General features: G+C 38.5%; 1 protein-coding gene across 16 annotated transcripts in view; it reads left to right on the forward strand.

Annotated features, from left to right (window-relative positions):
- The first annotated feature begins 1,163 nt into the window (after positions 1-1,163).
- Positions 1,164-12,663, forward strand: part of LOC105492561 (R3H domain containing 1) — a 126,892-nt gene continuing 115,392 nt past the window's right edge. For all 16 annotated transcript variants that reach the window (XM_011759780.3, XM_011759782.3, XM_024796248.2 and 13 more), the window contains exons 1-2: positions 1,164-1,300; positions 4,032-4,242. In XM_011759780.3, the coding sequence (XP_011758082.2) occupies positions 4,072-4,242 (171 nt within the window). In that variant the 5' untranslated portion in view covers positions 1,164-1,300; positions 4,032-4,071. The remainder of the gene's footprint in view (positions 1,301-4,031; positions 4,243-12,663) is intronic.

Here is a 12,663-nt window from a genome sequence, read left to right on the forward strand (position 1 = left end):
GAAGAGTTAGTATAAAATGTGAGTTACTCTATAGTGCATGCTTGGCTGTCTTGGTATTAGGTCTCTTGGTGCTTAGACTTCATTATATGCATATATGTATGCTTATTTCACCTTAAAATTGTACTATCCTGTTTATTGACAGCAAAAATGTCAAAGGACAATGGAAGAGGTATATAATCTTTTTAGAGTTGTTTACTTGCTAGGCTATATTCATTCATACCGAATAAATATGAAATGAAACTGACCTCAAAAATATGACATGGAGAACATTTTGCATTTGGGGTTTGTTTTGTTTTTGCCTGCCATCCAGACTGGAGTGCATGAGTAGCATGATCATAGCTAACTGTAACCCCCAACTAAAGCTGTTCTCCCACCTCAACCTCGTAAGTAACTAGGACTACAGGTGCACACCCGTACACCCAGCTAATTTTTAAATTTTTGTGGAGATGGGGTCGCATTGTGTTGCCCATGCTAGTCTTGAGCCCCTGGGCTCAAGTGATCCTCCTGCCTTGGCTTCCCAAAGTGCTGGGATTATAGGCATGAGCCACTGCACCCAGCCAACTTTTTTTTTTTTTTTTTTTTAAGAACAATGTGGGATTCATTAAAAATGTTCAATGGCTTATTATTTTTGTTTTATTTTTTCTGTTGTATTTTTAAAAATCTAGAATGTTATTACTGTTCAGAATTAGAGTCTTAAGTTCATAGAGTAACAGCTCTAGAAGAGAACTCTAAAAATGATGGTTCTTGGAGTTAAAGTGTTTCTGATTGTGATCTTTTTTCTGTCTCCTTATCTATAGATACTATCTCAATTATAACTCTGACTGCATTGTAGCTTCTCAGTACATATCACTTTCCTTCCTCTTCTCTCTTCTGCTTTTAACTAATCAATCCTCTTGGCCTCAGTGATTTATTCAGGTTCACATAGCTAATACATGTTAGAATTCATTGTTACTCAGTGTTCTGACTTTTTGTTTCAGAAAATATATAATAAAAACAACTGACAGTAATATTTTTAATTTCTCAGTTTCATGTGGAGTATTCCATTTCCCTTGGCCATTTTGTTAAAATAGTTTCTTTTGTTTTCATTTTAGGCCACGGAAAGGTATGATATATTTGATCCAAGACAGTCCATTCCAGTCCGGGAATCTACAGTGGTGACAAGGACATGGGACTCCTCCTGCCAGATTACAGATGGTTCACTACAGTTGACATCCTGGCTGACAACTGTGAAAAAGAACCTTGGATTATTATTTTTTTTTTTTCTGGGACACCACAATCCCAAATCCAAAGGACGCATCAGGTAATACTTGCCTGTCATTCAGAAAAACATATTTCTTTTTCTTGCAAAATCTTACCTATAAAAAGCAAGAAGCCGGCCGGGCGTGGTGGCTCACACCTGTAATCCCAGCACTTTGGGAGTCCAAGGTGGGCGGATCAGAAGGTCAGGAGATTGAGACCATCCTAGCTAACACGGTGAAACCCCGTCTCTACTAAAAATACAAAAAAAAATTAGCCGGGCGTGGTGGCGGGCCCCTGTAGTCCCAACTACTCGGGAGGCTGAGGCAGTAGAATAGCGTGAACCCGGAAGGCAGAGCTTGCAGTGAGCCGAGATGGCGCCCCTGCACTCCAGCCTGGGCGACAGAGCGAGACTCCGTCTCAAAAAAAAAAAAAAAGCAAGAAACCAGTGTTTTCAGTAACTTCCCCACCCTGTCCCCACTTTGCAGTTGTTTGTTTTCAGAATGAAACAATTAACTTTGGTATGGGTTATAGTTCAGGAAGACATCGGTTTTTTTTTAAATTCAGTTCAGTCTGTCTGTGACTTTAGGATCTACTTCTCTTTGGCTTTTTTTAACTTTTCAGCTGTATTTATCAATTCCCAAAATCCATTTATTTATTTATTTATTTGTTTGTTTGTTTGTTTATTGAGACGGAGTCTTACTCTGTCACCCAGGCTGGAGTGCAATGGCACAATCTTGGCTCACTGCAACCTCCGCCTCCCAGGTTCAAGCAATTCTGCCTCAGCCCCCCGAGTAGCTGGGACTACAGGCATGCAGGCACGTGCCACCATGCCTGGCTAATTTTTGTATTTTTAATAAAGATAGGGTTTAGCCATGTTGGCCAAGCTGGTCTCAAACTCCTGGCCTCAAGTCATCCGCCTGCCTCAGCCTCCTAAAGCACTGGGATTACAGGTGTGAACCACCGCACCTGGCCCTAAAATCCATTTAGATATTTAATTGCAAAACATTCTTTCAGGAAGTGAACTTTTGAATTTTTCAAATTGATATAGAGAAAATAAATTCCACTGGTTTTTTCTCCCCACAAGATTTTATTATGAAAATTTTCAGAAATATAGAAAAGTTGAAAGAATTTTACAGTGAACATCCCTGGAACCACCCCTTGATTTTACCAGTAACATTTTAGCATAGTTGCTATGACCTATGTCTGTCTATCTCTCTATATATCAAGCTGTTCTTTTTTTTTAAGATGCATTTCAGAATAAGTTGTTTATATCAAGTTCTGCCATTATTGGTTTTTTTTGTTTTGTTTTGTGACAGAGCCTCACTCTGTCACCCAGCCGGAGTCCAGTTGGCGTGATCACAGCTCACTGGAACACACGCGTTTCGGCTTCAAGTGATTCTTGTGCCTCAGCCTCCCGAGTAGCTGCAATTACAGGCGTGTACCACCATACCTGGCTAATTTTTGTATTTTTAGTAGAGTCTTTGTTTTGCCACTTTGCCCAGGCTGGTTTTGAACTCCTGAGCTCAAGCAATCCGCCCACCTTGGCCTCACAAAGTGCTGTGATTACAGTCATGAGCCACCCCACCGGCCAAGTTCTGCTGTTTTTATTACATTTTTTGCAGCTTAAAATGACTGCTATCTTTAGCTGAATCTCTAATACATTAATCCAGTGTGAAAACATTGATTTTCTTAAACTCACTAATGACATGAAAATATACTGTAATCTTATGTATTTGATTTCCTGTGGATTCCATATTCTAGAGTGCCTGGATAATATGTGTTGTTTGGCATTGAATCACTTAATTCAGGAGAGTCTCCAATGCTTTCTTCATATTGCTGAACATATTTGTTAATCCAGATTTACAAGTGTATTTTGTAATAGAATGTTACTGTTTATTTTTTTTTTTTTTTTTTTTTTGAGACGGAGTCTTGCTCTGTCGCCCAGGCTGGAGTGCAGTGGCGTGATCTCAGCTCGCTGCAAGCTCTGCCTCCCGGGTTCACGCCATTCTCCTGCCTCAGCTTCCCGAGTAACTGGGACTACAGGCGCCCGCCAGCACGCCCAGCTAATTTTTTGTATTTTTAGTAGAGACGGGGTTTCACCGTATTAGCCAGGATGGTCTCGATCTTCTGACCTCGTGATCCACCCGCCTCGGACTCCCAAAGTGCTGGGATTACAGGCGTGAGCCACCACGCCCAGCCGTGACTATTTATTTTTAAATTGTTTACTTTTGGAAATATTTCAGGGTAATTTAAGAAATTTGGAATTTTAGGAATCCAGATGAAAAAGCTATTATAGATATCCCTTTGGAGAAGAAGATTTCTAATGTCTTCTAAATACACATATATAATTCTCCAGCCATTACCTTCTACCTTGATCTGGCTCATTCCTTAATGTTTCTTAAGAATTGCCACAAGTAAATGTGCATCAAAATCACCCCATATTCTTTTTTTAAATGTTATTTATGTATTAGCAACAGGGTCTTGCTATGTTGCCCAGGTGACCTCAGCCTCCTGGACTCAAGCAGTCATCCTGCCTGACTCCCAAGTAGCTGGGACTACAGCTGGGTACCACTGTGCCTGGCTCACATACTTCATATAGCTCTTTTCCCACTGATTGTGATTTTTTTTTAATTTGGATGTATCTAGCACAAAATTATATACTCCTTGAAAGCAAGAATTTTGTTCCTGTCTATATTCAACATTATTTCTGGAACATGACAGACAGTAGGTTAGTATCATGCAGTAACTGAATGTAAAAAAGTTTAAAACTGTATTAATCTTTTTTTCTTAAGGTTTCAAGCTCCCTGTAGAATTCGAAAATAACCTTTGCTAATGAGGATGTCTGATACTGTTACTGTAAAAGATGAAACTGCAACAATGAAGGATTTGGAGGCAGAAGTGAAAGATACAACCAGAGTTGAAAATCTTATCAAATCAGAAAACTATGGGAAGATTTTGGTAGAGAAGAATGAACATTGTATTGAGAACAATATAGATCTGCAGGTAAACAGGAATTTTTCTCTGACTACAAATACTAAATATTCAGTATATATTTATGTTTATTTTCATACAAAACTCACTTCTCAGAATTCTAAAAGGGTAAGTTGACCCTTTGTGACATGCTTACTAGCTGGTTTGGGAGCCAGTTGGATTAGCTTGCTGTGAGTCTTAACTTGCTTGTATCATATAATATAATTCTTTTTATTTGTATGTGGCTAGTACATTTTTATTGGCTTTCTACTTTCTCGTTCCACCCTTTTCCTAATTACCAGTGCTATGAGAGTTTGGAAGTCTCACAGTTAAATTTTGAATTTAACCTAAGAGCTCTTAGAGGAAAGAGAAATAGAATAAAACTGCAGATGATCTATTGGCAAAAACAGCCCTCAGGAGGTTCCTCAGTCACTCAACCTGACTGACAAAACAGATTTGTGGGCTGGGGGAAGTTAATGCTTTTAATACTGTGCATGTATAATGACTTAAAACTAGCCACTGAGAAGGCTTCTAATTCCAGGCATAAATGGAAACTGAGTTGATTAACAAATTGAAGATAGGTAAAAATGGTCCCAAGTAATAGCATTTCTAGTAGCATTCATTTCTTTGGTAAGGTTTTCCAGTTATCTATTTTCTCAAAATGAAGGGCTAACACTTTTAAACAATTTATTTTATTTTATTTTATTTATTTATTTATTTATTTTTTTTTTTGAGATGGAGTCTTGCTCTGTCGCCCAGGCTGGAGTGCAGTGGCATGATCTTGGCTCACTGCAGCCTCCCTCTCCCAGGTTCAAGCAATTCTCCTGCCTCAGCCTCCCAAGTAGCAAGGACTACATGCATGCACCCCCACACCTGGCTAATTTTTTTCTATTTTAGTAGAGATGGAGTTCCACCATGTTGCCTAGGCTGTTCTGGAACTGCTGAGCTCCGGCGATCCGCCCGCCTCAGCTTCCCATAGTGCTGGGATTACAGGCACAAGCTACCGCGCCTGGCCCACAGTTTTTTTTTTTTTAAATATCTCATCATTTATGAGTCAGGAAATGAAGCAAGGCTTGGGCTGAGTGAATTTTCTATTCTACAAGGTATCCAAAGAGGTCCTTTGTTGACATTTAACAGGCTAGTGGACTGCTCTGGAGCATCCCGGACTGCCTCTTGCACCTGTCTGGCACCTAGGTAGGAATGACTGGAGTGCTGGGCTCAGGTGGAATTAGAAGCACCTATTTGGCTCCTCCAACAAGATCGGTCCAAAGTAGTCAGACTTCTTATGTGGCAGCTCAGGGGTCCCAGAGAGAATGTTCCAAGAAAGCCAAGCAAAGCTGCAAGGTTTCTTTTGACGTAGTCCCAGAAGTTCCAGAACGTTACTTCAGCTATCTTCTTTTGACGACATAAGTCATTAAAGCCAGGCCAGAAGATGGGGAATTAGACCCTACCTCTCAGTAGGAAAGAATTTGTAGCCACCTTTAAACTACCACAAAAAGTTATTCAAAAAAAAATTGTTTAGGCCGGGAGTGGTGGCTGTAATCCCAGCACTTTGGGAGGCCGAGGTGAGTGGATCACGAGGTCAGGAGATTGAGACCAACCTGACCAACATGGTGAAACCCCAACTCTAGTGAAAATACAAAAAATTAGCCGGGTGTGGTGGTACGCACCTGTAGTCCCAGCTACCAGGGATCCTGAGGGGAATTGCTTGAACCCAGGAGGCAGAGGTCACAGTGAGCCGAGATCGCGCCACTGCACTCCAGCCTGGCAACAGAGCAAGACTCCGTCTCAAAAAAATAAAATTAAATTAGCCGGGCGTGGTGGCGGGCGCCTGTAGTCCCAGCTACTCCAGAGGCTGAGGCAGGAGAATGGCGTGAACCTGGGAGCGGAGCTTGCAGTGAGCCGAGATCGCGCCACTGGGGGTGACAGAGCGAGACTCCGTCTCAAAAAAAAAAAAAAGAAAAAAAAAAAATGTTTAAAAATTGTTTAACAATGTTTTAATTTTGTTTTGCAATTAAAGAATTCTATTTTTGGAGATAATATTCTATCATTCTGTATGCTAAAGACTTTGAAGGGTATAAGCCAAAAATTATAGCTTTATCTTTTTTTCTTTTGTGTTTTCTTTTTTAGCTTCACTTTTTTAAAGTAAAGAAACCTGGTTTTGAGGTGGGGGAGGGGTGTGCTTTTTTTTTTTTTCCTTTTAAGACGGTGTCTCACTCTGTCACCAGACCGGAGTGCAGTGACGTGACCTCGGCTTACTGCAGCCTCCGCCTCTGGGTTCAAGTGATTCTCCTGCCTCAGCCTCCCAAGTAGCTGGGACTACAGGCATGCGCCACCATGCCCAGCTAATTTTCGTATTTTTTGTACAGACAGGGTTTCACCGTGTTTGCCAGGATGGTGTCGATCTCTTGACCTCATGATCCGCCCGCCTTGGGCTCCCAAACTGCTGGGATTATAGGCGTGAGCCACCATTCCTGGCCAAGAAACCTGTTTTTAAAGGTTTTCTCATTCTTTCATTCAGTCAAAAACTGTCTTTTTTCCCTATTATGTACCAGACACCAGGTTAGACAATGATAGCAATTCCTCCAGCTATAAAAAAGCATTTAGGCCCCACTTATAGTCAAGTGGTAATCATCTAAGAAATTGAGAGGAATAACATATTTTTTCCCAGTCATTTTTACTGATAGCACTTTTTAAAACAACAAAAAATTGCCATGCCTGTAATCAGTACACTCAGTGATGGCAGCATGCCAGTGTCCTGATTGCATCAGAGAAAATCTGCTAAAATTCTATTGCATTTGTGATTGAAATAATAAAATACTTCATTTTAGCCTCTTTTCTACACCTAATGTTTCTTCTCCTAGATCATGCTTATCAACAAGTCATTAACTTGGGTTATTGCATTTCCTACCATATCTGTTGTGTTGCCCTTGGCAGTATGCCACAAGAACATTCTGATGACCACTTTTGCATCATGGCCCAGTTGTTTGTAGTATAAGAAAATTTCCCACATGACCCAAACCTTTTATTGAAAATCTCTTCTTTACCAAGGAAATACCATAGTAAACAAACATGGGTATGGTCTTTAACCTCGTGTTTCCTATAGCATAGTGACTGTAATGATTTGGGAGGAAGGAAAAAGCAAATGTGAGAATTTATTTTATGTTAATCTGGTGAATGCCATATTCATTTTTTATTCAAGTATTTATTAATAATTTACTACATGGGATGGGCGCGGTGGCTCACGCCTGTAATCCCAGCACTTTGGGAGGCCAAGGTGGGCAGGTCACGAGGTCAGGAGTTCGAGACCAGCCTGACCAACATGGTGAAACACCGTCACTACTAAAAACACAAAAAAATTAGCTGGGCATGGTGGTGCACGCCTGTAATCCCAGCTACTTGGGAGGCTGAGGCAGGAGAATCACTTGAACCTGGGAGGTGGAGGTTGCAGTGAACTGAGATCATGCCACTGCACTCCAGCCTAGGTGACAGAGCGAGACTCTGTCTCAAAATAATAATAATAATAATAATGTATTATATGTAAGAATACTGACTCTACTTTGAGCTTTTGAGGCCCAAGATGCCTTCATCCAAGGTGCCTGGCAAGGGGTGTACAGTTGAAATACCTTGTATAGAACAGATTTAATGGAAATTCAGAATTGGAAGTCAGTAAAACTGGAAAATTGGTTTCTTCTGTGTTTTCATTTAAAATATTGTAAAACAAAGTTAACTTTTTAAGCATCAGCAGGGAATAAGTGTTTTGTTTTAAAAAGTCTGGTTAATACGGAGTTACCTTTAACTTAATGTGGAGTTAACTATTCTAACATACTACCAGATATTTCATCTTCCTTTGGCACGTCTAAGGTACTGCCTAAAGGTTGTCATCTTAAATAGCAACTGCTATTTTTCACTCATAAGTTTGGATGTATGTAGCAAATAATGTAGGTTTTCTATTGAGATTTTTGAATAAACTGTTACTTTATTCTAATAGAGTGACAAGATTATTCTCTACTTGGCTCTCATTCTGAAAATCAGCTACCATGAATATTATAACTTACGTCTGTTACCTTGCTTCAGCATAGTAATATTTAAAGTGATGAAAGGAAACAGAAATGTTTACCTTCCAAAAGAAGCATTCATTTCATTCATTTATATAAAAAAAACTGCACTTTTATTATATACATTTTAAGTGAAGTCATTTTTAATTAAGGGATGTTACAGCCTCTTTTGTACTATGAAGAGACCTTATGATTTTCTTTCTGTTAAGGATATAGTGTTTACATAAAAAATAATTCCATCAAACTAGAGAGAGGCCAACAGACATTACATGTCATCTCAGGTGGTTCCAAGCAGAGATTATTATCTCAAAGAGCTCTTTGACCATTTAATTTATAAATAATTCTACTTGTGTTTTCTACTTTTACTAGTTTTCTCTTTCTACTTTTAAAAAATGTTGTGTTTCTTATTCAGGGTTTTGTTTTGGACTGTAATCTTTTATAGAAGTTTTACGATTACTTTCGTAAGAATTTAATACTTTAGAGCTAATTCAAGAAATCTGTGTGCATTAATGTCAGGAAGTTAACTTTCCCACATAATTGCCTTGGAGTTGTTCTGAATTGTTGATTATGGTCTCAGATAATTATCTGACAGGTTTTTGGTTAGGAATTTTTCTACTGCCACACGCTGTTCCTATTGAGAATGTAGAGGTACATTTCAGGCTTTGTATTTTTATGAAACATTTGGAAGGTTGGGGTGGTGGATTCCAGGTTTCTAAATCCAGAAAAATGTGTTTTGTTAGACTGTGAGTATCCCTAATCTTTAACATGGGTTAATTGGATGGTGGGGAGTATTTGCTTTGATTTCCTGTGTATAACTCACTGATGGGTCTCCATTGTTTGATTTTCTTCACGGATAGGTTTTTCAGATTACATTTAGACTAAATTAGCCTGGTTTGGTGGCACATAACTGTAATCCCAGCACTTTGGGGAAGGCCGAGGCAAGCAGATCACTTGAGCTCGAATTCAAGACCAGCCTGGGCAACATGGCAAAACCCTGTCTCTACCAAAAAAAAGTTACAAAAATTAGCTGGGTGTGGTTAAATGCACCTGTAGTCCCAGCTACTCAAGAGGCTGAGGTGGGAGAATTGCTTGAGCAAGGGAGATTGAGGTTGCAGTGAGCTGAAACCGTGCCACTCTACTCCAGCCTGGGTGACAGAGTAAGACCCTGTCTTAAAAAATAATAATAATAATAAACTTAGGGTAAATTATTTGTGTTGATATTTACAGTCATTTATTTTAAATATAAAATTCAGAACCCTGTGCTCTGCTTATTAAAGGTTCAAACTCAACTTTCCCATTCTCTTACAATTATATCTTTGTACTTAAATAGTTTGTCCAGGGGTGTTCATCTGTATACATGTGTATGTACACACAATTCAAAACATATTTGGGAATAGTTCAAACAATGCCTCTCCTCCACATTATTATTAACAATAGGATAGCGAGTCCACATTGTGTTGGTAACCCTTGTCATGGAGAAAATAAGAGAGCTGATTTTTGTTAAAAACTAGGCCTTGTGTGCCAGAGTCAATGAATAGCTCTGACATACATGAGTCAATTTTCCACACACAGAGTTGGCTAAAGTACATATTGTGTATATTCTGTTTCAGTAGTAAGCCCTTCGATAATCAAGATGAGACTCTTACGTCTTGTGTCCCTCAAGTTAATTCCAATGCGTTTCTTTAAAAGGGGTTTGGGCGAGAAAGCAGTGAATCTAATAAGGCTGTCAGAAAAGTTCAGAACACAATGCCACACTTCTTTGACAATGAGGGCGATACATAACGAAGTCCCTCATTTGCTTGGAAAGTATTGATGAAGCAATTATCTTATTTCATTAATCTGTTAAGAAATGAAGTATTTTTTTTTAAGGACTGAATAAAAGTCTCTTTATATAAAATCATTCAAATAATAATCTTAGCTATTTCCTGTTTGTCAAACAAAGATTAAAAGGATGTATGTGGCCAAGCATGGTGGCTCATGCCAGCGCTTTGGGAGGCCAAGGCAGGAGGTTTGCTTGAGTCCAGGACTTTGAGACCAGCCTGGACAACACAGGAAGACTTTGTCTCTACAAAAAATAAAAATAAAAAAATTAGCCATGTGTCATGGTACACACTTGTAGTCACAGTTGCTTGGGAGGCTGAGGCGGGTGGATGACTTGAGTCCAGGAGTTCGAGGCTGCAGTGAGTTAGGATTGCACCAGTGCACTCCAGCCTGGGCAACAGTAAGACCTCTCCCTTAAAAAAACTAAATTAAAAAAAAAAAAAAAAAAAAAAGATGGCCAGGCGCAGTGGTTCACGCCTGTAATTCCAGGACGTTGGGAGGCCGAGGCAAGCAGAATGCTTGAGTCCAGGAGTGTGAGACCAGTTGAGGCAACATAGCAAATCCCCTTCTCTACAGAAAACACAATTAGTTAGGCTTGGCGGCTACTCAGGAGGCTGAGGTGGGAGGATCACCTGAGCCCAGGAGATCGAGGCTGCAGTGAGCTGTGATTGCGACACTGGACTCCAGCCTGGGTGAGAGTCAGAGCCTGTCTCAGAAAAAAAAAAAAGATATATGTAATGTGCCTAGTACATAGAGCCTGGCAAATGGTAGGTGCTGTTAACAATGTTTTAATAATTATCATAATTGTTACTATTTATTAGCAATAGCACGATTATGTGGCTTCTCAAAGATTTGTCCCTTTATTGTCATGCAAGATAGATTTTTTCTTTAGTAATAAAATAAAGAGTAAAACTTACTTTTAATATAACCCCACATTTTCAGTACGGTAGTTTTATTTCTATTAAGTTCTATATCTGTATGCTGTATTTTTATTGTTTTTATTAATATTGAATGAGTTCAACTTTTTAAAACTTACGATACATTTTCCATAGTATATTTTTATAATTATTTCTAGAATTTGGTGCTCTTTCTACTGAACTTGGGTCATGTGCACATATGGTAGCTCTTTTAAGCACATTTACTTTTCACGGTGCTTTCTTGTGATGTGTAAAGATGTTGGCTACATGTTGTAGTTGTAGAAATGCTTTTGCATACCTACACAGTTTGTACTTCTTTGGATAATTTTTATGTACACCACCAGCAGGATGGGATGATCCTGTATCTTCATTTATTATAAGGAATAACTATAAACCAGATAGTTTGTGACTTTCTCCACATACTTGTATTAGAATCTAAGAGTCAGGCCTTCGAATACTTAACTCTGTGCTTTCTGGCTCAAAGGGTTAAATGTTAAAAACAAATTAGTGATTGTGTTTGGCTTATTGATTTTTAAAATAGCTCTCCTACCTCAGGGAACTTTGTATTTTTCTTTTATTCCAGTAGAAATTAGCATCCTGGCATCTATTATTTTTACTGCCCTGACCTTAACTAGACATGGAACATTTTAATTCATTATCTTCCTTATAATTGCCACTAGTCTTTACTATTACCTAGAAAAGTACTGAGAATTTGTAAGCACTTCAAGGTGTTTTGAGTCTGGTTGAAAGGGTGTAACCATTATAATTTTTCTTCATAACAATTATTAATTACAAAGAGAAAATTATTCCTATTTTTTAAATGTCAGATTTTGTTAGTTGAGTGATATTTAATTGGTTATTTTTGTGCTAATGCATATATAACTCATAAAGATTGCTCTGTTTTCTTCAGTTTTCTCCAAATTCTAGTAGCTGGTAGCTCTGACAACATATTAGTATCAATTTCAAACTGAAATTGTATTAAGGATGTTTCATATTCTGCACCCATTTTTTGGCCTAGTTCCTGTTTTATACTTCAGTATAAAACAACGTAAATTATAAATTGGGGACTTTGTCCCTAAGCCTTCTAAATTCTAATTTAGATAGCATTTCTCTGGACTAATACAGGTCTATTAAACAAGCTGCTAAATTTTTACTGTGACCGTGAAATTCTGCTAAGGGTGAGAAGTGTGCTCTAAATAATAAAATCCTTTTTTAAAATAATTACATATCAAATAGAGGGAATTCCTATTTAAAGCCAAATCTGGCTGCCAAGTAGATTAAAAAATATGAAATAAAGTATGTTTACTTTAATAAACAACTTGTATTCCCTGCTTTGTTGTGTGTGTATGGCATATTTTCTAGTACATATAATTTCTAAATAAATTATGTTATTGAATAATCCACTTTGGCAATTTATAGTTTACTTATATAGTAGTGTATTAGTTTTCTATTGCTGCATAAAAATTGCCACATAGAGGCTTAAAAAACAACACCCGTTATCAGCTCACAGTGGGCCCATCTGGGTTGCCATTTAGGGTTCTGTGAGGCCAAAGTCAAAGGTGTCAGCCAGACTGGGCCGTTTTCTCAAGACTTTGGGAAATAATTTACTTCAAAGCTCATTCCAGTTGTTGACACACCTTAGTTTGTTGAAGCTGTAG

The sequence above is a fragment of the Macaca nemestrina genome, chromosome 11, assembly GCF_043159975.1.
Source record: "Macaca nemestrina isolate mMacNem1 chromosome 11, mMacNem.hap1, whole genome shotgun sequence".
NCBI lineage: Eukaryota > Metazoa > Chordata > Mammalia > Primates > Cercopithecidae > Macaca > Macaca nemestrina.